Source organism: Dromiciops gliroides, chromosome 3 (genome assembly GCF_019393635.1).
Source record: "Dromiciops gliroides isolate mDroGli1 chromosome 3, mDroGli1.pri, whole genome shotgun sequence".
Lineage (NCBI taxonomy): Eukaryota > Metazoa > Chordata > Mammalia > Microbiotheria > Microbiotheriidae > Dromiciops > Dromiciops gliroides.
Window position 1 is genome coordinate 428,159,666 of NC_057863.1, and position 24,748 is coordinate 428,184,413.

The following is a 24,748-nucleotide window of genomic DNA, read 5'->3' on the forward strand; positions in this document are numbered from 1 at the left end:
TTGATCATCATTACAACACTGCCATTCACAACTGATTGTCAGCAACTGCTTTGACTTACCCTACTCAGTTTCCATCTTGCTTCTACATCATCTTTTGCATTCATTACCTCTCTCTACTCACATAGTTCCTAATTCAGATTCTCATCACCTCTCCTCTAGACTGTTGCAATATCCTACTTGATTCATTTGCCTCAAGTCTTCTCCATTCCAATCCAATACATACAGATGCCAAAGTGATTTTCCTAAGGTGGAGTTCTGATTATGATGTCCATTCTTTTTTTTACTAAAGACACTCTTGTGGCTCCTTATAACCTTTTATATCCAATTTAACCTCTGTGGCATTTAATAGTGCCTTTCCTTACCTGTCACCATCCTACCTTTCAAGCTTTATTTTGTATTATTCACCCTCTTGCACACTACAGTACAGCTAAACTAACCTTCTCTTCTTAATACATGTCTTTTAAAAAAAATTATTTTTTTTGCTGGGCAATGAGGATTAAGTGACTTGCCCAGGGTCACACAGCTAGTAAGTGTCAAGTGTCTGAAGCCGGATTTGAACTCATGTCCTCCTGAATTCAGGGACAGTGCTTTGTCCACTGCTCCACCTAGCTGCCCCAATACATGAGTCTTTTTTATGGGATTGGCTCTCTACATTGCATAGAATGTACTACCTCCTCACCTGTACAATCTCGATTCTTCGAGACCCAGTTGCCAGTGCATTCACTTTCACCCCAAGTTATCTTCTTCTTTTTTTGTTGTTGTTGTTGTTGTTGTTTTGGTAAGGCAATTGGGGTTAAGTGACTTGCCCAGGGTCACACAGCTAGTAAGTGTTAAGTGTCTGAGGCTGGATTTGAACTCAGGTCCTCCTGAATCCAGGGCCGGTGCTTTATCCACTGCGCCACCTAGCTGCCCCCCCCCCCAAGTTATCTTCTATCTCTTTTACTTGTGTATGATCTGTCTATCGAGGGCAGAGACTGCTATTCTTTTGTCTTTGTATCTCCTAATGCCTAGTTGTCTGACATATACTAGGCACTTAATACTTACTGATTTATCAAATTTTGCTGATCACAACCCAGCTATTTTTTGTTATTCTGTGTAATTCTTTTCCAAGTCCTCCTGTAAATGATCCCAGTGCACTGGATGTGCTGAGGGCCTTTTTCTAGATCTCTTGACAGTTAGTGGTTACCTCCTTTTCTGTTCATACATTTCTCTGAAAATATACGTTGTTTTCCTCACTGCTCCCATTGCTCTCTGGGTGACCCATACCTTTAATTCTTTGGCACCTGGCCTTCCAGAATTTAAAGCTAGCTATACAACCTTTGTTTCAGAGAGATGTATGGAGCTATTAAAAACACCAAAAAATTTCCCCAAGATAATACAGCTATTTACCTTCATTTCATTTTATTATTCATTCTATTGGGTTTGACCAAGATATATACACTTATGGACCAATTCTGTGAGTTGTCCATCTAACTGCATATAGTAGTCTGGGCCAGTGCTGTTACAGAGTCACGTAGGTTTGCAGTGTTGATGTCATCCATGGCTCCTCTATCAATTATTAAGTCTTGTAATTTTCTTTATAACATCTCTCAGATACATTTTTTTTTTTTTTGGTGAGGCAATTGGGGTTGTGACTTGCCCAGGGTCACACAGCTAGTAAGTGCTAAGTGTCTGAGGTCGAATTTGAACTCAGGTACTCCTGAATCCAGAGCCGGTACTCTATCCACTGCACCATCTAGCTGCCCCTCTCAGATACATTCTTTCTGTACTCCATTCACACAGCCACCACTCTACTTTAGGTTTTTATCACCTGGGCTATAGCAATAGGCCTTCCAGTTAATTTTCCTCCTTCAAGCCTTGCTCCACTATAATCTACCCTCCACATAGCTGCTACATAATTTTCCTAAAGTTCCATGTCATCTTCCTACTAAATAAACTCTATTTCTAAGATCAAATACAAATTCCCTTGTTTGGCATTTGAACCTGTCATTTGCATTACATTACAACGTGTCACTTTCTTACCTTTCCAGTTTAATTATTCTATCAACTTCTACATATTCTACAATCCAGCCATAACTGGCCAGCTTGCTGTTCCTTCAACATTACGCTTTATATCGACTCTGTACCCTCTCACTGGCTTTTTCCCATGCCTGGCATGTTGTTCTTCCCAAACTTTGAATCAGAGAATCCCTGGCTTTTTTAAGACTTAGCTCAGGTGTTAATGTCTTTCATGCCCTTTGCAACTACTAGTGCCATCCCCTCTAAAGTTACCTTCCATCTTAAAGTCTCTGGACTCTGTCTTGAGCCAACATGCTTTTTGCCACCCTTCTTAATGTTTATCTTTGCATTAAAACCACTATGTATTAAAGTAAAATTTCTTTACTTCCTCAACTTCTACATGAGATGATTTTGCATAAATTGCAGTTATAGCAATTGTTTTGCAAATGCTTATCATGAGTACTGCAATTTTAGATGATCACATATTCCATGCAGTCACATTTCTTGTTGCCTTTTGAAGAAATGATAAAACCATTTCTGCCAATTCCTTTGTTTTGCCAAAGAAATTGCATTTATTTTCAGCTTCTATTTGATGTCTAGTTTTATTTATAACAAGTGGATCAAAATCAACATGATATAATTTCCCTGGAAGTGTGATCACTATATGAGGAACTCTTATTTAGAAGTATTAATTTTAGCTAGCATTAATATAATACTTGGTCTAAAATTTGCATGATTATTAGAACTTTCCCTTAGTCCTCTCTTCTGCTAATTTGGCACTGTCAGTGCAGAAATGAAAGGGGAATTTGAGGGCCATTTTGTGTTTTTCTTTGAGTCACCATGACCAATGGATTCATTCATTGCTAAGTGGCCAGCCTACTGGTGATACGCCCCTCAGTGCTTAGCTATACTGGTCCTCAGAAAGTAAACATAATCTGTTAGTTGCCAGGACTACTGTTTTTGAAACTTTTCCAGCATTGGGTAGAACCTGCCAAAGCTTGTTCTCTACTGGAGTAGTTTTCAAGAACCTAGGGCCACCTCTAGGCCATAATGAACTTGTATAATCTCATTGTTTAAAATTAAGGATAGTTTGATATTTTTCATATTGTGATTTTGAGGTAACTATGAACTAATAATTAGCACAGAGGAAGTTAAGGAGGAAATATGGTTTAATGTCTAGAAGTCAATGTGCTTAAATTTGCTTTTGCTAATCTTTAAACACAATAATAGGAAACCACTTTCTATACTTTAGGTTGTCCAAAAAAAATGAGTATATAATATTGAAGGTACTTGGTGCTACTGAAAGATAATTTAAACAGGTATTTTGTACAGTATTTGCATTATCTGGATCTAATTAAAATGTGCTATCTCTACCCCCTCCCCCCTTTTCTTTTGCTACTTTGATAGCAATCACAGTAAATACAATTCCAGCAATTACTTTTAGGGGCAAGAGAATACCCTTTTCTAAAATGGCCTTTATTTGTTCTAACAAGACCAAGAAGGTATCAATTAAATATTATTGATATGAAATATATCTATCTATCACTATGCCTACCCTTTTCTTTTAAAATAAATGAGATATTTGCTTTTTCTTTATTTTGCTTTTTTTTTAAAGATACTACATCTCCCTAGATGTGCCAATCCAAAGAAATATCAGTTATTTTGTAGGAATAGTTTTCCCATTTAGTACTGATTTTTTTCTTAGTAATTTGGAAAGTGTCTGGATAGAGAGCCTTTTTTAATCGCATTTCAATGGACAAGAGCAAGTATTAATAGAAGCTTCTGTTTAGTCATGGGAATTTAATAAAATGAGAACTGTCAAGAAGATTTAAAAAAATGTATAACTTTATTCAGTTCTCAAAAATGTATTCATTTTAAACTAATCAGTTTCTTAAATTATTGTTTCCTTTTTTACTTTTAGTATAGTTTTTCTGGGTATAACTGTGCTTTAAAAACCTTCAAAATTTTTAGATTGTGTTTATAAATAGGATCAAGCAGTACCAAAGAAAATTAACATAATGTCTTTAATGAAAAAAAAATACTTTAGAGAGGAAATGGATAAAGCAAAATCATTATTTTGAACCTGTAGAAAATACAGATTCTATTTAAGGCAAAGAACAAAGAAAATACTGGTTCTTTAATTATTTTTCATTTTCCTAGTTCTAGAATTTATTTTAATATATGATGTGTCTGTGATTCTGAGGCTTTGTATACTCCCTATACTGATGCAAATCATAGCTGTGCTATGTTTAATGAACACTTTAAAAAAGTTATTGAGGGGCGGCTAGGTGGCGCAGTGGATAGAGCACCAGCCCTGGAGTCAGGAGTACCTGAGTTCAAATCCGGCCTCAGACACTTAACACTTACTAGCTGTGTGACCCTGGGCAAGTCACTTAACCCCAATTGCCTCACTAAAAAAAAAAAAAGTTATTGAGACCAAAACATGCAATCATTTGGACCCTATTCTAAAGGTGAACGTTTCCAAACTTAATCAACCAGTCCTTCAGCTAAGACCCAAACTTACAGCTTATCCAGTTGAAGGTTGCACTTACCAGAATTTGGGCTATAGTGTAATAAACTTAAGGAACCCGAAGTCATCAGGATAGAATTTCAGTGGAGGATTTTAGTTACTGAGTTATGTATAAAATTGCCACCTGCCTGGAATATGTTTTGCCCTTAATTCTGAATTGGAATATTTCATATTTTTGTATTTTAAATAAAATTCTCAAATTATTTAATAGAAACATTTTATAGTATAAAATTGCATATCAAAGATAATACCAAGTTTTATTATGTAACCACTGCCAATAATATACAGGAATTTCTGGTTAATGATAAAGATTTGTTCGTCTGATAAATAATGTAAGGGGAGGTATTTATTTTAGAAATATTTAATTTTTTTTTGTTTTGACATTATCTCCGTTTTCCACAATAAGTCTACTCCCCATAAGACAAAATAATTAAAAAGAGAAAAAAAACCTCAGTTAATAAAAATATCCAAAAAGTTTGTTCTTCAAACAGAGGAGGGAGTTTTTCATATCTGTTCTTTGAAACCCTCCTTAGAAGCATTCAGTTTAAATGGTTTTTGTTTTTTCCATTTAGATTGAAGTAGTCATTGTGCATATTGTTTTCCAGGTCCTGCTTCATATGGCTTTAATTCATATGAATTGCTTCATATTCAGAGTTTCTTACAAGAAGTAATATTACATTACAGTGATGTACTACAATTTGTTTAAGCATCTCCAATGAATAGGGGATACTTTATTCTTAGTTCTTTGCTGCTATGAAAAAGTAGAGCTATAAATATTTTGGTGTAAGTGAGGCCTTTATTTTTGTCATTAACCATTTTGGGGTAGATGTCTAGTAGTGGAATTTCTGGGTCAGAGGGTGTGTGTGTGTGTGTGTGTGTGTGTGTGTGTGTGTGTATTTCAGGGGACAGTATATAAGGCACTGGCCCTGGATTCAGGAGTACCTGAGTTCAAATCTGGCCTCCAACACGTAACACTTACTAGCTGAGTGACCCTGGGCAAGTCACTTAACCCCAACTGCCTCACACCCCCCCCCAAAAAAAAATTAGTAAACTGTTTTAAGTACTTGAATTGCTTGCTATACTGATTTTCCACTAATGTACTTGTTTACTATGATTTGGTGAATAGTGCTGAACTTGGAATCAGGAAGAACTGGGTTCACATTCTACGTTTGACATTTAATAGCTATGTTAGGAAGGTCAAGTCACTTGAACCTTAATTTCCTTGTCCATGAAATGGACCTAATAACTTGAAATACCTACTTTACAGGTAGAATATTTATAAAACATTTTTAAAGTCATATATCACTGTTTTAGCTTGATTTTCTCATCTCTGAAATGGTGTGAGAATCAAATGAGTTAACCTGTATAAAGTGCTTTGCAAAGTGAAGCAGCTAGATATTACATTGAGAGTTAAAAAGACCCAAGTTCAAATTTGGCTTCAGATACTTACAATGTAACCCCTGGACAATTCACTTAGACTATGTATACCTCAATTTCCTCAAATGGGAATAATAGTCATAACACTTTAACTCCCAGGATTGTTATAAGGGTTAAGTGAGATAATATTTGTAAAACACTTGGCAAATTTTAAAGTGCTATAAAAATGTTAGTATTATTAAGTAGGTTGAGGTATACCTGCCCATAGCAATACTTTATGGGTTTTTAAAAAAAAATTATTCAGCATAAAATTGCAAGAAAATTATTTTATAATTTTATATAGTTTTTTTAAAACTACAGTTCAGTTGAGCTTTCCTTTTATTTTGTGTTAATGAGTTGGTTTGTGAGTATTTTAAAAAATATTCTGCATACAATTGCAAGAGATTTACATTTATTTATTTATTTATTATTATTTTAGTGAGGCATTTGGGGTTAAGGGCCCCAATTGGGCAATTGGGGTTGTGACCTTGCACAGGGTCACACAGTTAGTAAGTGTCAAGTGTCTGAGGCTGGATTTGAACTCAGGTACTTCTGACTCCAGGGCCGGTGCTCTATCCACTGCACTACCTAGCTGCCCCAGAATAGAAGGTCCTCTTTCTTTTTCTTTCTTTGTTTGTTTGTTTGTTTGTTTCTTTCTTTTTTTCTCTCTCTCTTTCTTTCTCTCTTCCTCTCTTTCTCTCTTTCTTTCTCTCTTTCTCTCTTTCTCTCTTTCTTTCTCTCTTTCTCTCTCTCTCTCTCTCTCTTTCTTTCTTTCTTTCTTTCCTTTTTTGCGGGGCAATGGGGGTTAAATGACTTGCCCAGGGTCACACAGCTAGTACATGTCAAGTGTCTGAGTCTGGATTTGAACTCAGGTACTCCTGAATCCAGGGCTGGTGCTTTATCCACTGCACCACCTAGCTGCCCCAATTTAAATTATTCTAGTTTAGTAAGTTGGATTTTTTTTTAAGGGGTATGGATTGCTTTTGATTTTCTTGGTGTAGGAAACTTCCATTTAGAAACTCTTTATCAAAGCAGTTTGACATCTACTCTGCTAATTAGTGTTAGAGATTTTTTTTTTGCCTGTTGGAATGGAGAGGCTACATGACTAGAGTCACATTTCCAGTACTGCTCACATAATAAATTGGGATGCAGGTTTTCCTGTCTCTGAGGCTGACTCCCTCTCTCCACTGTTCTATGCTGCCTCTCTTACTTTAATTTTATAATATATTAAAATGGTCATTGCCAAGAGCTATAAGTACATCATGTTCCTTTTGTGTAGTGAGGTTTTGTGGTATATAAATGTGAATATTTCAGATTTCACAATTTGCTCTAAATGGTACAATCTGTCTGAAAAATATATGCTGAAAAATATATGCAACTTCTTTTGGTACTCCCCATTCCAGACAATTCAGTAGTATAAAGATTCAACTGCACTGGAGGAGGATTGATCTTGTAATAACTCTTTTTTTTCCATGCACATTGTCATTTTGGTTACTGTTGGTCCCCATTTACTTTACATTGTCTTTTGAATCAAATATAAATTTCTCTCTCTATATATATATGTATATTCAGCAGAGTAATGTATTTAGCTGCTAAAAATGGACCCCTGTGAGTAGGTACCTAATAATGTTTTTATTGAATGCACACATATTAATAAATAAGTATTCAATAAGATTTTTAGGACTGTCCTAAAATTTTGCCCTTAGCAATGTCTCTTCCTGTTACATTACAACCTATGTATATTTTGTGGCCAAACTGACCATAATTTTACCTTGTTTGGCTGGAGATCACTCTTTCAAATTTGAAGTAGTGGGGCAGCTAGGTGGTGAAGTGGATAAAGCCCTGGATTCAGGAGGACCTGAGTTCAAATTCGGCCTCAGACACTTGACACTAGCTGTGTGACCCTGGGCAAGTCACTTAACCCCCATTGCCCTGCGGGGGGCCCCCCCCCCAATAGTCAAGCAAAGTGCTTAATGTCTCAGGGTTGGGGGGAAGGAAGGGAGGGGTAGAATTTGAAACTCAAATTAAAAATATATATATATAAGTGTGTGTGTGTGTGTGTGTGTGTGTGTGTGTGTGTGTGTATATATAAAATTTGAATTAGTCTGTTCCCATAAAAAGCAATTAAATATAGTAGAAAGAGTATTATATTTGGAAGACACCTGGGTTTGAATCTCACTTATTACATTTATTAGATGGGTGATCATGGGTAAGACAACTCTGAGCTTCAGTTTCTTCATTTATTAAATGGAGCTAATTATACCGCTATACCTCTCCTGTGGTTATTCTAAGAGTTGAATGAGACAGTCATTGCTTTGTAAACCATAAAAAGCTGTTAATAACTGTTAGTTATAACTTATATCATAGTCTTTGTACCTCATTTAGTCCCACAATAATCCCATAAATGAGGTACTGTTTTTATACCTATTTTAAACATGAGTAAACAGAGTATCAATGAGTAAAGTAACTTGCCTGGAGTAACATAAGCTAGAACGGTCTAAGATGGAATTTAGACCCATGTCTTCTAAACTCTAAATCCAACAGTATTCAGGATGCTTTGCTGCCTTTACCTCTCTGATATCAATGTTAAATTAGGCTAATGACCTAAGAATTTTTCTCATGGAAACCCTGACCATAATCATAATCACTTCTTTAAGGTTTACAAAAGAAATAAATGTTTCTTTGTGCAAGTGATATTGCAAGTATTATCCCTATTTTACAAATGGGGAAACTGGGTTTCAGAGAGGGTAAATAATTTCACTGGGGTGAGATGGAACCATCGATTCTGTCCTTACAATGTTACCTCTGGAAAACCCCTCAGGATTCAACCTCCTCATTTTATAGAGGAAATGGAAGTCCATTTAATAAGAAGTGAAATGATTTGTATATGGTCACATGGCTAATTAGTAGAAGAGTCTAGGACTAGAACTCTTTTTAATATAGTGTTTTTGTGTGTGTGTAATGATGAAACTGAAGCAGAGCACAGTTTATTGGTACAGCAGTAGATAAACTCATTTCGTTTTATTTATTTTTAAAATTCATACGGAAAAAATCCTCAAGGTTTCTAGGCTCTTACTAATTAGAAGTACATATTGGCAGGGACAAAGCAACAACAAACAAACATTAGGCATTTTGTTTCCAAATAAACATTATTCAACTGAACAGCATAGTTCTATAGAGACAATATTGATGGTTTCTGTTTAAATTTCTTGATTATCATCTCATATTTGTAATTTATTTTATAGGGGTGAATATATATATAATATTGTATATATTATAGAAGTGAATATAGTTTTGTTTTTTTTAAATGAGTTTTTTTTAACATGTTAAATTTGAGGTGATGGTGAGACAACCAAGAGCAAATGTCTAAAAGGTTGCTATAAATGTGAGTTGGAACTCCGCTAAGAGAAATGGGATGTAATGTACTGATTTGGGAGGGAATGGATTCTTTCAGTTTAAGCTTTGTTTATTGGAGTATTCTGATTAGTGTTGTTTTTTTTTAAACTTACTAATCTCTTGCCTTCTCTCCTCATTGTAAAGTATATAGCCAGAATGCACCTTTCTAATTGTAGTAATATTATAATGAAGCAGGCATCAGCATTTGTTCTCAGCCATGGAAAGTTTTTCCCACACAAAAACCTCTTTGACAGGGGGTTCTTAACCTGGAGTCTGTAAAATTAAAAAATATTTTTTTGGGGGATAACTATTTCAATATAATTGGCTTCCCTTGTGATCCTATGTATTTTATGCATTTAAAAAACATTCTGATAAGAGGCCCATAAGCTTCATTAGACTGCCAAATGGGGGTCCATGACACACAAAAAGATTAAAATCCTCAAATTTATGATATAGAGAAAAACTACTTAAATAAATTGAATGGACTGATTTACACTCCTCTACCCCTAAAGAATGTTATATACAGTACTGTTTTACAGTATATATGAATTGAAGGTTTGATCTAGGGTATAATTATGAACATTAGCGTTTGAAACAAATGTTATTTTCTTAGAACACAGTGCTTGAGGATAGTGTACTTAACTCTTAGAGCAAGTGAAATTACCATTTTCAGAAGCACTTCTTTTGGTTAGACATTACATATACGCAGATATATATATGAATATCATGCATGTATAGGCACCTTGAGTGGTCTTATAAGACCTTCTCTTTATCTTTTTTTTTTTTTTTTTGGTGGGACAGTGAGGGTTAAGTGACTTGCCCAGGGTCACACAGCTAAGTATCAAGTGTCTGAGGTCAAATTTGAACTCAGGTCCTCCTGAATCCAAGGCCAGTGCTTTAGCCATTGTACTACCTAGCTACCCCATAAGACCTTCTCTTTAAGATGATTGCCTAAATAGAAGTAAATTTCTCAGTTTTTACATACCCATTCCAGGAGAAACCTGAAATTCACACCAGGCCAAATAACGATCAAGAAATCCAATAAGAAACTACAGTAAATGACTTCTTCTACCCTAGAATTGCAAAAAGTAAACCAGAAACCTATGGACAATGGGAAAGGAGGCTGCTAGCACTAGTAAAGGCAAACAAGCCTATAGCATCCCGCTGTGGTCATAGAAGGTCTAAAAACATGTGCAGCTTGCAAGAACAGACACCATTCCCCCACCCTTTGAGGCTAGGGTCGTTGGAGACCTACAGTAGGAATCTTGGAAGCTCTGGAAAGTGGCAGTGACCAGTATGACACAGTAATACAAAGATCAGGGCAGTCCAGGAGGGTCCTGAAGATCCATCCCTCTGAACCTCAAAGATCAGAGGGAGAGCTAAAGAGGTAGGTCACACCCCAGGAGATTGAAGGTGAGCACAGGAACTTGGGTGACCCAGGATAAGGCCAAGCAGGTCTGTTCCATCATCTTATTTAGAAGCCCAGCAAAGCTCCAATTCTGGAACTAAATCTAGAGAGATGAGTAACCCAACGACATTGGCCATTATAAAACATTACTGAAGAGATGCCCCAGAATTGAGGCTATCAAGAGAAAGTGACTCCATAACACCTGTAAGCACTGACTAAAAAGGAAAGAAATGGATTTGCCACAAGGAATACATAGAGGAGGAAATAAAGCAAGAGTTAAAAAAAAGAAAGAAATAAAAGTTCTTTAGGAAAGAACTGGAAGGAGAATAATTAGAAGTAGAAAACCTTGCCCAAGTAATAGACTCCCTGAAAATTAAAATAGACCAAACAGAAAGCAGTTATTCCATGAGAGAACAAAAAATATTAATTAGAACAAAATCAAAAGATTGAAAACAGAATTTTAGAATCATTGGACTCTCTGAAAACTGTAATTTAAAAAACAAAAAAAGCTTCCCCACACATACTATACTTGAAGAAATTATAAATGAAACTGAATGAAGATTACTGATCTCATACAACTGGAGGGCAAAGTGAAAATAGAAAGAATCTACTAATGACCTCCTTAAAGAAACCCCCAAAAGTTAAAGTCTCAGGAATATAGTAGCCAAAATTATAGACTTTCAACTTCAAATAAAACCATCCAAGAAAAAGATGTTTGTGTACCAAGGAACTAAAGGCAGACCTGCTTATCTGCTAAGCACTGTGTTAAGTGCTTTATAAATATTATCTTCTCATTTGATCCTCACAACAACATTTTGAGGTAGGTATTATTATCGTCCTCATTTTACAGTTGTAGAAATTGAGGCAGTCAGAAATTAAGTGATTTTCTCTGGGTCTCATAGCTAAGTGTATGAGGTGAGATCTGAACTCAGATCTTCGTAGTTGTTTTAGGTGAAAAGAGAATTATAGACTTATAACCAAGAACATTTGATCCTGCAAAGCTGAGTAATTCTACAGGGATAAAAATGGAACTTTAATGGATTAGAGGATTGCAAGTATTCTGATGAAAAGGACAAGAGTTGAACAGGAACTTTAAATTCAAACACAAAAGTCCAGAGAAACCTAGAAAGATAAATTTATTTTAGTAATTGGAAGGGGCTGCGTGGTGGTAACATAGAATGTTAACATTCTAATGGAGAAAAGTGGCATGAAATGGAAATTCATGATTTCATATTTAATCTTCATTTGTATATGGAAATGCTCTAGTTTTTTTGGTGTTTAAATTCAGAACAAAAATTTTTAAAAAGAGGTTTTCTAGTCTATTACATTTAGTCATGCTAGGCTTATAAAGTATTAAGAAAATAAAACTCTATTGACTTTAATATATTCTTTTTTTTTTCCTTTTTTTTCCGAGGGCAATCAGGGTTAAGTGACTTGCCCAGGGTCACACAGCTAGTAAGCATCAAATGTCTGAGGCTGGATTTGAATTCAGGTCATCCTGAATCCAGGGCCAGTGCTTTATCCGCTGTGCCACCTAGCTGCCCCAACTCTACTGATTTTAAACAAATTCTTATGTTGATGTTAAAGTTTTGTTCTTGCCTAGTCTATTCAGTGTGAGCCAAGTTCATCAATATGTGTTTATCTTTATACAACTGCTTAAGACAGCTAGGGATAGAGTGAATAGAGTGCCAAACCTGGAGTCAGGAAGACATCTTTCTGAGTTCAAATCTGGCCTCAGACAATGTGACCCTGGGCAAGTCACTTAACCCTGTTTGCCTCAGTTTTCCTCATCAGGAGAAGGAAATGGCAAACTACTACATTATCTTTGCCAAGAAAACCCTAAATAGAGTCACAAAGAGTTGGACTCAACTGAAAATGACTGAGCAACAAAATGACAACAAAATACAATTGCTTATACTATTTTCTGTTAAGCTCTTGTGTCTTTTATGGGGAATGGTAATTTCTGGTTTATCAAATATTTTCATTTTCATGCTCAAAGCAGCTTCAGTGGCTCCCTATTGATTCTAGGATAAAATACAAACTCTTGGCATTTAAAGCCCATCACAATCTCTCTCCAGCCTGTCATTCCAGGCTAATTACATATTATGCCCTCTCCTCCAGACTAAACACTACCTAAACTTGTACTCAACATTCCGTGTCCCCTTTCTTCACATTTGCACATGTTAACACACCCTATCCCTTCCTCCCTGCCCATGCCTGGAATGTTCTTTTTGCTCAGCTTTCTCTCAGAGCCCATAGGAAAGAGACCCTTACAGACTCATTGAGGTATTAGTGGGTAAAACTATATATACACACGTATGCACACACATGCATACACATTTTGTCATTAAAACATTTGCTAAATGGTTATTAATTGCTGGGGATACAAATAAAGGCAAAACCAGGCCCTGCCCTTTTAAGGACCTTACATTCTAATGAGGAAGAAAACATGTAAATAATTAGCTATATCTACAGAATAAATGGAAAGTAATCTCAAGGGGAAAGGCACTAACAGCTAGAATGGGGTGAGATGGGGAAATAGTGACTAAAAAAGGCTTCCAGCAAAAGGTTGGATTTGAGCTGAGTCTTGAAGTTAGCCAGGGTGAGCATTCCAAGCAAGCGGGTAGCTGATGTAAAGGCAAAGAGAATTGATATTAAATATATAACGAATAGCAGTGACTAGAACATGTGGAAGGGAAGAAAGTTTAAGTGGATTGGAAAGGTAGGTAGGAAGTGGTCAGGTACTTAGAATGCCAAACAGAGGGCTTTATATTTGATCTTCAAGATAATTAGGAGACACTAGAGTATTAGGAAGGAGGCATGGACAGACCCATCATACTTTAGGAAAATCACATTGGCATTTTGTGGGGTTTTTTGGTGGGGCAATTGGGGTTAAGTGACTTGCCCAGGGTCACACAGCTAGTAAGTGTTGTGTCTGAGGCCAGATTTGAACTCAGGTCCTCCTGAATCCAGGGCCGGTTCTCTATCCACTGTGCCACCTAGCTGCCCCTCACATTGGCATTTTGAGTGGATGATTGGAGGGAGACCAGTTGGAAGACTACTGAAATAGTTCAGGCAAGAGGACCTGAACTGTAGTGCTTTGTGAATAGAAATTGTATACAGGAGATGTTGTGAAGGTAGAAATAAAACATAGCAACATATTGGAGATGTGGGGTGAGTGAGGAGTTGAATTGATGCCAAGGTTGGGTGACTGGGTGGATAGTAAATAGGGAGTTTAAAAGAGGTGAGAAGTTGGGAGTGTGGGAATGGATTTGGGGAAGATTAGATCTTATCATATGTTTGAGATACCCAGAGGATATCCTTACTCTCTGTCCACTTGTTACTTCACCCCAGTAGAATGTAAACTCCTTGATGGCAGGGACCATTTCATTTATGTCTTTTTTATTCTTAGTGCTTGGGACTAAGTAGGTTTTTAATAAATATTGCCGTCCTCTTATTCCAAATGGAGCAATATCTGCACTGTACCATTGTACCATGTGATGAAACACTGAAAAAAATTATGATAGTACATTTAATGTTAGTACATAAACATAAATTTTAACTTTTGGGAAGGCATTTTAATATCTTGCTCTATCTTAAAGTTGTCTTTGTGAACACCAGTTGTCATTGGTGTTTAGATTTTCACACATATATAGGCAGCATGACATAGTAGAAAAAATTCTGCACTTAATAGTCTTAGTTTCAAATAGCTTCTCACTTGGTTACTAGCTTAATAAGTCACTTAGTCTCTTGGTTTCTGTCTCTGTGAAAGAGGGATATTATTGATACTTGTCTTACCTACTTCAGAGGGTTATTATGGAAAAAAGCATTCTGTGAACCTTAAAACATATAATTAGGTTTTGAGAATTAAGCTCCTTAAGGAGATAGAGACTGTTGTTTTGTCTTTATATCCCTCGTGCATAGCAGTGCCAGATATTTGGGCTTGGAGTGGGCCTTCAGTGAATATTTGTTGAATTGAATTAATAGTGATTTTTCCATGATAGCATTGTAAACATTCCAAATTACATTTATGTATATTTTGAGAGTAGGTTGGTATCTGTGGCAGTAGGTGTGTGACCTAGGTAAAATATTTGAAGTTTTTAATATTTTAAATGAAAGTAACTTTTATTTTTAATAATTAAGATAAAACAATAGGAAACTTTCTAATCTCATGTCAGCATTGTTAGAAATTTCCAAGTTAGAGATTTCTTGGAACTTTGTTTTATGTGACTATACTAGTTAATCACAGTAATTTTAACTTGCATCCCAGCTTCTATTTGGAGAAAATAGAAATGTTTGTATTTAATTTTATACTTTTGGAATTGGTTTTGAAAGGAAAATTAGGTGATGCTTGAACAGAATCTCTTCAGTTTGATGGGATTTTTAAGAATTACCCATAACTGTTTATTTTTGTTCTTGGCTACCGTTCTTTTTAAGGTATGTAAAACTTCACTGATAGTTTCCTATTTTCATAGTTGCATGTAGTATGTTAAATTTCCCTTTACACTATCATTTTATTGATTTACAGAGGCTTTATAATAAACTGGTATACTTTCTGAGAAAATTCCCAGTATTTATTTACATGAAATATATAGCACTAGTAATATCAAAATGTATTCTAAAATGTTGGTAATTGTAACATACGATAACCTTACAGTTGTTTTTACTATCCATGATCTGCACTGCATTAGTTCTCTACTGAAACGTAACGCATGTCATAGTTTGACAATCTTTGTTTATATGTAATTTTCTCTCTTTTTATTACAATGCTTCCCCAGCAAGGACAAGTTTGGAAGGTTTGCAAAGCTTTTCACCTTCCCTCTGCCCGCTTGCCCGCTTTCAGATCAGTTTCATGTTTCATGACTTCTATCTCTGTAATCCACAACATAGCCATAGAAATTAGTGGAGAGGGAAAGTTATAAATAATACATTTCCTCATATGTAGTATAGAGATAAAACCTTGCAAAGACTACACCTACTTTTATATGCAATAGGATTATAATGTGAGAGACATTAAATGTAAGTTCAGTTTGTCAAAAACTATCTTTTCAGGAAGATAATTTTTCAGCATCCAATTACCAAACATTGAATTACTTGTTGGAGAAATTTAAGCTGTGAAGCATTATGCAAGATTCTCTTTCTAGTTTGTCTTCATGTTTTTTAGAAACAGTCCTAACACACATTAAGGTTTTTGGCCACAGAGAATTCTACAGTGCTGATGTGGTCAAATAAATTCTAAATACTTTTGTTTTGTCTCTGCTTATCTGAGAAAAATTAGACATAGAATAATTTTGCTTGAAAGGTAGAAAGTAGCTATAACCTATTTGTGTTCAGAAGAACCAACACTTCAGCATTATAAAGATGATCCTAAGAGTTTCCAGCTTTCAAAACTAGCTATACTGATATAGAACTGGTTAAATGAAGGAGAAATATTCTGAAAAGAGAGAAATTTAAACATTGATTGCTTTTATTTTTAATCACATAGGGTACATTAACATGCCTAGTACTCTACAGAAGATGACATTTAATTTTCTAACAGTTTATTAGCTTCAGATGAATACAATCCTACCTCAAATAGAAGTAAAATATCTTTTTCTTTTTTTAGGACTGAGCTTTTCCCCTCACTGCTGTTCTGCGCTAACTGCTTTGAAACTTCCCATGCATTTTTTTCAGTAGAAGAACATCTCTGTACTGTCTCCCATTGCATATTTCAGCTGTGACAATCCTTGCACTTTGCCTATTCATTTTATCACCTGCTCACTAAAAAATATATATCTTTCTAGTTTCTGTTTGCAGATTTACTACAATTACTTAATTTTTAGAGGGTAGATATATTTCACATTTTATCTTATTACTGTTTTTTTTGTAGGCATGTGGAGACCCGAAAGCAAAACCTTCATATTTAATTGACAAAAACCTGGAATCTGCTGTGAAATTCATAGTCAGAAAATTTCCTGCTGTAGAGACTCGCAACAACAATGTAAGTGTCCTAATGCTACTTTCGTAATATTTTATCTCTTTTCAGGAAGAAAAGACCAATCATTTGTTTGGTGTTTTTAAAAAATTCTGTATCAGGTTCCTTGTTTCTTTTTCTTATATTAATCCTATACTTCTATGGGTTTTTAGAAACAATTTCTCTGAGGCAGAAAAATATATACTACTGCCTTTTTATGACAGAAAGTGTGAGGCAAATTCAATACTTATTTTTTCTTACAAAGTTAGAGTAGAGAATAAAAATGGATTAGTATTCTTCCAGCATCTTGAATACCTGTCTGGAAATTTTGCATTTTAGCCAAAACCTATTATGCTCTGTTTTTGAACTCATACATAATTAGTAACTTTTTTTGCTAGAAATTTTATATTTATTTGGAAGATATATTTGTTCCTCTAATAATTTTAGAATCTACAAAGTTTACATTTTAAACACTTAAGTCATTTGTTAGAAAAAAATATTGAGTTGGAAAGTATCTTTGTTATCCCTTTTGTTAGATGAGACTTTTTTCTTAATGCTTTGAAGTATATTCTTATCCACAATAGTGTCTGATGGTTGCTTTTGTATATATAAATGTGCATGTTTTCATAAGTTAGACTTAGTGCATGAGAATCAGTGTGGTATAATGAATTTTTTTTTAAAATGAGAAAAAAACCAAACAAACCAGGCCTCTGCATCTTGAAGACTTATCCAGTCTCTTGACCTACTTCCCTAAGAGTGACCCCAGGCAAATTACTTAATTTCTCCTTGTTCAGGCAACTCTCTCAAAGTCTAAATTGCTAAGCCATTGCCCATCTGCCTTGATAGGAGTTGCCTCCTTGGAACTTAGTTCCCTGTACTGATAACATCATAGATTTGGAACAAAAAAAAATTGTGAGAAATTAAAAAATTATATAAAATAATCATTACATGGTTACCTTTAGAAACAAATGAGAAAGTAATATGCAATTAGTGAAAAGTGAATTATAGTATACTTTTTTGTGTGTGTGAGTGGGGCAATGAGGGTTAAGTGACTTGCCCAGGGTCACGTAGCTAGTGGCAAGTGTCTGAGTTCAGATTTGAACTCAGGTCCTCCTGAATCCAGGGCTGGTGCTTTATCCACTGTACCACCTACCTGTCCCTGTAGTATACTCTGAAAATAATTTTATGACTTTCAATGATTTTCCTTCTTTCCATTTTTCCACATTAAGTTTTGCTGCCTTTAAAGTGTTTTAATTTTACTTTAGAGTCCTTAGTCATATTTCAGTTTTTCTTAACTTTGATATTTACATATCTCTTCTTGAATTTTGTTTCTCAGTAAGTTCAATTTTACTTTACAGTTACAAAATATTTTATATACATTATTTAATTTGACCTTCATCGCAACTCTTTGGGGTAAATAGTGCAAATATAATTATATCCCTTTTACAGATGATGAAATTGAGACCATGATAGGTTATTTGTTTCCTAAGGTCACATAGTTGCGATATCCCAGTACTGGAGCATTGAACCACTCTCTTCTTTGTGTATCTAATTTGATCTCTTATGATAGTGTCTCATTCAGTGTATATCATATCATATTTTATTTACTAAGTCTCATTTGTTTATGGAATGATTATATTCTCATATTAACTAAATGCTACTTCACATTTTGCAGTAAACCTTCACTTATTCGGGGGTGAGGTGGGAGGAAGACTGTCAGAATCAGTGAAAAGTATGGATTATATAATGGTTTATAAAAATCTTATTATTTACATGTAGTAATTAAAGTAGAAATTCTGTTTTAATAGATAAATAGGACTTATAATTAACTAAAAGTATCAGTGTTAAGCCCTCTTGGACTCTACTTATAAATAGGTGCTTTGAAAGTACTTATTTATACTCTTAATTCTCTTAGCAACGCTTTTCCACAGAAAGTGGTATTTAGTGGATTCTCTTGTTCAAGTGATAACAAACTCCAAATTAATATCTCTACTAATACTCAGTTTTGTATACAGTCTTGGTACATATCATTAATGTAGTTGAAGCTTTTCATGAACATCATTTTTCATTTTTATTTTTTCCTACTTCTAGTGGTATAGCCATTGTTAGTAGTGTTTATTGCTTTGAAATTTACATCTTGAAATGCTCAGACAGTTTTGCCTTTAAGATATTTTTAATAACCAGCAAGCACTTACTGAACACTTTTATACTTCCGCACTACAGTTTGGTCAAACAACAGGGTCCTTCTGCTTTGTGTAGAGACTATTAAGAAAGATTTTGTGTGTGTGTGTGTGTGTGTGTGTGTGTGTGTGTGTATTTTTTTTTTTAAGGGGGAAGTACTAGATAAGTTTGGGATAGGAATTGAATTTCTGCAGCCTTTATCTGCAGATTCCTATAAAACATCATATATTCCAAAGTCAAATGAAGTACATTATGGTACAGCAATTTGAGATAGTCTTTATTGTTTTTAGTTGAATTTTGGCTGCTTTGTATCTGTGTGTATCCTGAGGAATGAAAGGAATATGTGAGTGTATATTTATAAGCCACCCATGTCTGTTTATACTAAACTTAAGACAATATTAATGATTTATAAGAAATAGCTTTTATTTGGAATTTAAGATTCTGTTAATAGCACCAGTGGTCAATACCAAATAAATTCATGGAATAGGAGGATTAACCTATGGATTTTATTTGCTGATGAGAATTATGGTCCAGAGGGACCTGTCTGGTATCACTATTGAATCATCCCTGTTGATCACCATAGTTTATTTGCTTCCAAGTACTTGCTAATTTCCAACTGTATGCCATACACCATTCTTTTTTTTTTTAATTAATAAAGTATTTTATTTTTTTTCCGTTACATGTAAAGATAGTTCTCAACCTTTGTTTATACAAGCTTTACAATTTCAGATTTTTCTCCCTCCCTCCCCTCCCTCCCCCCTCCCCTAGACAGCAGGTAATCTGATATAGGTTTTTTATATATATATATACACACACATAATAACATTAATCCTATTTCTGCATTAGTCATGTTATAAGAGAAAAAAAAATCAGAGCAATGATGGAAAACCTCAAAATAGAAAAAAAACAACAGCATCAAAAACAAAAGAAATAGTATGGTTCATTTAGCATCTATACTCCACAGTTTTTTTTTTCCCTGGATTTGGAGATCCTCTTCCATCACAAGTTCCCTGGAACTCTTCTGTGCCATTTCATTGGTGAGAAGAATATAGTCCATCACATTAGATCAACACTCAATGTTGATGTTACTGTGTACAATGTTCTTCTCGTTCTGCTCATCTCACTAATCATCAGCCCACGCAAGACCCTCCAGGTTTTTCTGAACTCCTCCTGCTCATCGTTTCTTATAGCATAATAGTATTCCATTGTATTCATATACCACAACTTGTCTAGCCATTCCCCAATTGATGGGCACCCCTTCAACTTCCAATTCTTTGCCACCATGTAAAGAGCAGCTATAAATATTTTTGTACATGTGGGTCCCTTTCCCCCTTCCATGATCTCTTTGGGAAAAAGACCCAAAGTGGTATTGCTGGGTCAAAGGGTATGCACAGCTTTATCACCCTTTGGGCATAATTCCAAATTGCTCTCCAGAATGGTTGGATCAGTTCACAGCTCCACCAACAATGGATTAGTGTTCCAATTTTCCCACAGCTTCTCCAACATTTATTATTTTCCTTTTTTGTCATTTTAGCCAATCTGATAGGGCCATACACCATTCTTGTTGGTCAAATACCAGAAAGATTTATGTGTTGTTTTTGGATTTTTTCTGATCTAGTCTGAGTCTCATCAACCTTTTCTTATAGCTGGTAAAGGCTATGGAAGAAAGGAAGAAATTTTTTGTTAAAATTCAATTGTGCTTGTGATCTCTGAAACAGAAACTTAAAAAAAGTGCCATCTTATTTCCTATTACTGGAACGCAATCTTCATTCTTCTTGAGGCTATGTATTTCTTAAGTGTTCTTAAGATTCTTAGGTAGTAAGTAAGAACATATAGCTAGTAAGAACTTTGAATTCACATCTTCTGTCTCTAATTTCATCTCTTAGAACAGCTTCCTATTTAATGTATATCATATCACCTCTTATTATTTACTAAGATCCTTCTGGTTCACTGAAGGATTATATTCTCCCAATAGTGACTATGGGCATGAGTGACTTTGAAGAAGTTGCTGTTTCTTAAAAATAAAAGAGAAATTGCACTCGAATTAAAATATTCTAATTTTTAAAACTGTATTGAAGAATGTGATCAGCATCATCCCAACAAGACTTACTTAAACAGTAGGATGGCCTTCTTATGTTCTATTTCTAATAGTAATGGGCTGCGCTTAGTTATTTACAATTGTCTTGGCCATTCATATTTAGTGCTTGGTTAGCACTGTATGTGTGACTGAGGTTACATTTTATTGAAATATTTGATTGGGTTGCAGTTTGAGTGAATTATTTTCTCTGGGTAAAGCTAAATGGCTTTTGTCTATAATGGGAATCATCCCTCCTCCCCCAAACTCCAATACAATGATTAAAAAAACACGAATGTAGTCATTCTTTTCTTAGTTCAAATTGGCAAGGCTGTTGTTACTTCAGATTTCATTCCTTAGATCTTCAATATACGCAAGATTAGGAATAGTGAGAGTTGCCTAGAATATTGAGCAGTTAGGTGAATTACTCATGTTCACATAGCCATTATATTAGAGAAAGTACTTGTCAGGTCTCTCATTAGATTAATAAATAGAAAGAACACTGCCTATTAAGTCAAAGGACCTAGGTTCAAATCTTGGCTGTTCTGCTTATATGCAAAGTTAAAAGTTTTGTGGTTTTTTTAAAGCCAAAAAGAGCCCATTGTTCTATGTAAGTCAAATTCTGCTTAGAATAGAACTAGAAAAAGAACGTTTCTTATACATTCTTTTGACTATAGGATCATACATCTAGAGCTGGAATTGAGGACTTAAGAGACCATCTGTTTAACTTCCATCATTTTATGATTGAGGAAACTGAAGCCCACAGAGTGATTTATCCGAGGTCCCACAATTTAACAGATGTCAGAAGCAAGATTTAAATTTAAACTCAGGTCCCTAGACAAGTGTCCTTTTCACTCTACCACTCTTGTCTTTTTATACATAAGTCTTTTTGATTCTAAGTCCTGCTCTCTAGCAACAATGTTATGCTGCCTTTGTAAGACATCTACACAGATAAAGTAAATATTACATTAAAACATTAATGTGTTGTAATGCATTGGAATTGGATGTAATGGTAGTACTTTCCCCGAAGAATAGAGTAACATAGGCACTACAGAAAGTCCTTTAGCCCATCAGAATTGTCTGCTGTAATAATAAAATGATTTAATAGAATTCAGCTTTAATGGCCCCAGGTTATCTATCACATTCAGGATTAAAGGTTGGAGAAGTAGATTCTAGGAGAATTAAGATATCTATAGCCCCATTAAATCAAATTATTTGAGATGCAGCAGAACTATAACATAATATCTGATGGACTGATTCTGAGAGAGGAATTGCTAGTAGAAAAAAATGTGTCCAACTAGTAAGAGGAGAGTAGAAAGGTATATAAAATAAATAAATAAACAAATCGATCAATAAATAAACAAATAAACAAGACAATAAATAATAAGCTAATAAATAAATAGACAAAAAATAAAAATACCTAAAAAAGGTTTATGTATTGTTTTAGGAGGTCAGGAAGGAGAGAAAGGTCTGTGTGATCCTTTCCTTTAATGGTACTGAGGATCTGAGAATCATTTTTTTTTTAAGAGAGGAAGTCAATGGTGGTCAGATGGGAAAGGGCACCAACAAGCCAATTCTTGTAGTATCTTCAATACACTTTTGTAAGCAATATATTTAGGAATCTTTTGTCAAGTTTGTACCTGAAAAGAGTCAGTTGGAATGTGCTGGAGTTTTTGAGACAAATAGCTCTTCCTTTATCTCCCCCCCCACCCCAGTTACATCCCATAAAATTAGATGAAAATGTTGTTTGGTAGGCCTTTTGATGGAGCATAGGTTTTCTGCCCTTTCAGTTGCTGATTAGAAAGAGTGCATTCTAAACAAAGTATGTTCTGTAATTAAAAATCTATTTGATGGTATAGCTCAATAAAAGTACAGGCAGATTTAGCTGCATAGACAGGTAGTTGGATTGGAATTGCATAGTATTAAAACCAAGAGTCCAAGAGCAAGCATTTAAAATGTCGTTAAACAGGGAAAGGATTATGACATAATTAGAACAAGATAAGAAAATAGTAGAATCATTGCAAGATCCTTTTTGGGGGGGGGGCGGGGCAATGGGGTTTAAGTGACTTGCCCAGGGTCACACAGCTAGTAAGTGTCAAGTGTCTGAGGCTGGATTTGAACTCAGGTCTTCCTGAATCCAGGGCCGGTGCTCTATCCACTGAACCACCTAGCTGCCCCAGGAAAGGTATTTAAAAAACCAAACCAAACCAACAAATGGAATCAAGACCAGACTAGGAGAGGAACAGATGAAGAAAACATGCTGGATAGAGGTATATCAGATCAACCCAGCTTTTTTTTTTTTTTTAAGCTGAGGCAATTGGGGTTACATGATTTGCCCAGGGTCACACAGCTAGTAAGTGTTAAGTGTCTGAGGTCGGATTTGAACTCAGGTCCTCCTGAATCCAGGGCCAGTGCTTTATCCACTGTGCCACCTAGCTGCCCCCTCAACCCAGTTTTTTAAAGAACTCTAAACAAGAGGTAGAGAATTGCATTTTGCCAATCCCTTCAGTATCTCGCTTAATCAGTACTTTGTTACATTATTGAAAGAGTCCAGTGAGTTCATGGAAATTTTATTCCCTCTGATGAACACATCTAGAAGCCTTTGGCTTCCTGCAGTTATTAATAAAAAATCCCTTCTCCCTCAGCAATAAAATTTAAATAGCACTGTTTTTGCTAATACTTGGAGGCAATGGGGGAAGATGGTTAGCTTTGAGGACTAGCTCAGGAACCTAATTGGCACCACATTTTAAGAAAATATGCGCTTTAAAAAAAAGGACTTAAAATGAACTTTCAGAACAAAGCCTTTTTGTAAATTGAAGACTTCCTGAATATAGATGAGATAAGTGGTGTTTGGGGAAGAAAACATTATTCAAAGCATTATTGTCCATGGAAAATGGAGGGGGTGAGTAAGGGACCAATGCTGAAGATTCGAAAGCCTTATTAAGTAGAACAGTGCAATAATGGATAGATAACAGTGCTGAAACCTTATTTTACAAGTTAAAACTTCATGAAATTATATACATGTAAACTGTATTTAAGACATTGTATTTTTTTGTTTGTTTGTTTTTAGTGAGGCAATTGGGGTTAAGTGACTTGCCCAGGGTCACACAGCTAGTAAATGTCAAGTGTCTGAGGCCAGATTTGAACTCAGGTACTCCTGACTCCAGGGCCGGTGCTCTATCCACTGCGCCATCTAGCTGCCCCAAGACATTGTATTTTAAAACATTAAATAAATGAATATGATGGATATAAACACTGGACTTGGAGCCAGAAACACCTGAGTTTTGAATCCTGCCTCAGACACTTACTAGGTGTTTGATCCTGGGCAAATCTGTTATCTTATCTAGACCGTATTTTTTCCCCTCTGTAAAATGGAGAAAATAATGAAATCCACTTCATAGAATTATTAGGAGGAGCAAATGAAATAATGTAAAGCACTTTGTAATCTTTAAAGTGCTATATAAGTGCTAGTTACTATTATCTGTGATCATCATCTAGCTTCACTGGTACTGGTAGGAATACCTTTAGAAAAATTGATTGAAATTTGAAGAAAGGAAAAGAAAAAGAACCATGCTTTTTCTGTTTCCTTTTTTCCCACTTACTGTAGAGAGCATTAGGGGTCGCTTTTTGGGTCTCTATTCTTTGTACCTAGGATCTCTATTTTGCAATCAGGACCTTTTCCAGGCCATCTCAAGGAAATCTGGAGGTTTCTTTTATAGTTGTGGGTTTTATTTATTTGTTTGTTTCTTCACTGTCCATTTTCTGTGCTAATTTGCTAATCTCTTCTTATGG

At 35.2% G+C, this 24,748-nt stretch overlaps 1 protein-coding gene across 4 annotated transcripts in view; it reads left to right on the top strand.

Annotated features, from left to right (window-relative positions):
• Nucleotides 1–24,748, top strand: part of NCKAP1 (NCK associated protein 1) — a 128,748-nt gene that overhangs the window by 5,753 nt on the left and 98,247 nt on the right. For 2 of the 4 annotated variants that reach the window (XM_043992592.1, XM_043992593.1), the window contains exons 2-3: nt 15,527–15,544; nt 16,618–16,728. In XM_043992592.1, coding sequence (XP_043848527.1) covers nt 15,527–15,544; nt 16,618–16,728 — 129 coding nt within the window. The remainder of the gene's footprint in view (nt 1–15,526; nt 15,545–16,617; nt 16,729–24,748) is intronic. The other 2 variants (XM_043992594.1, XM_043992595.1) reach the window with 1 other exon arrangement.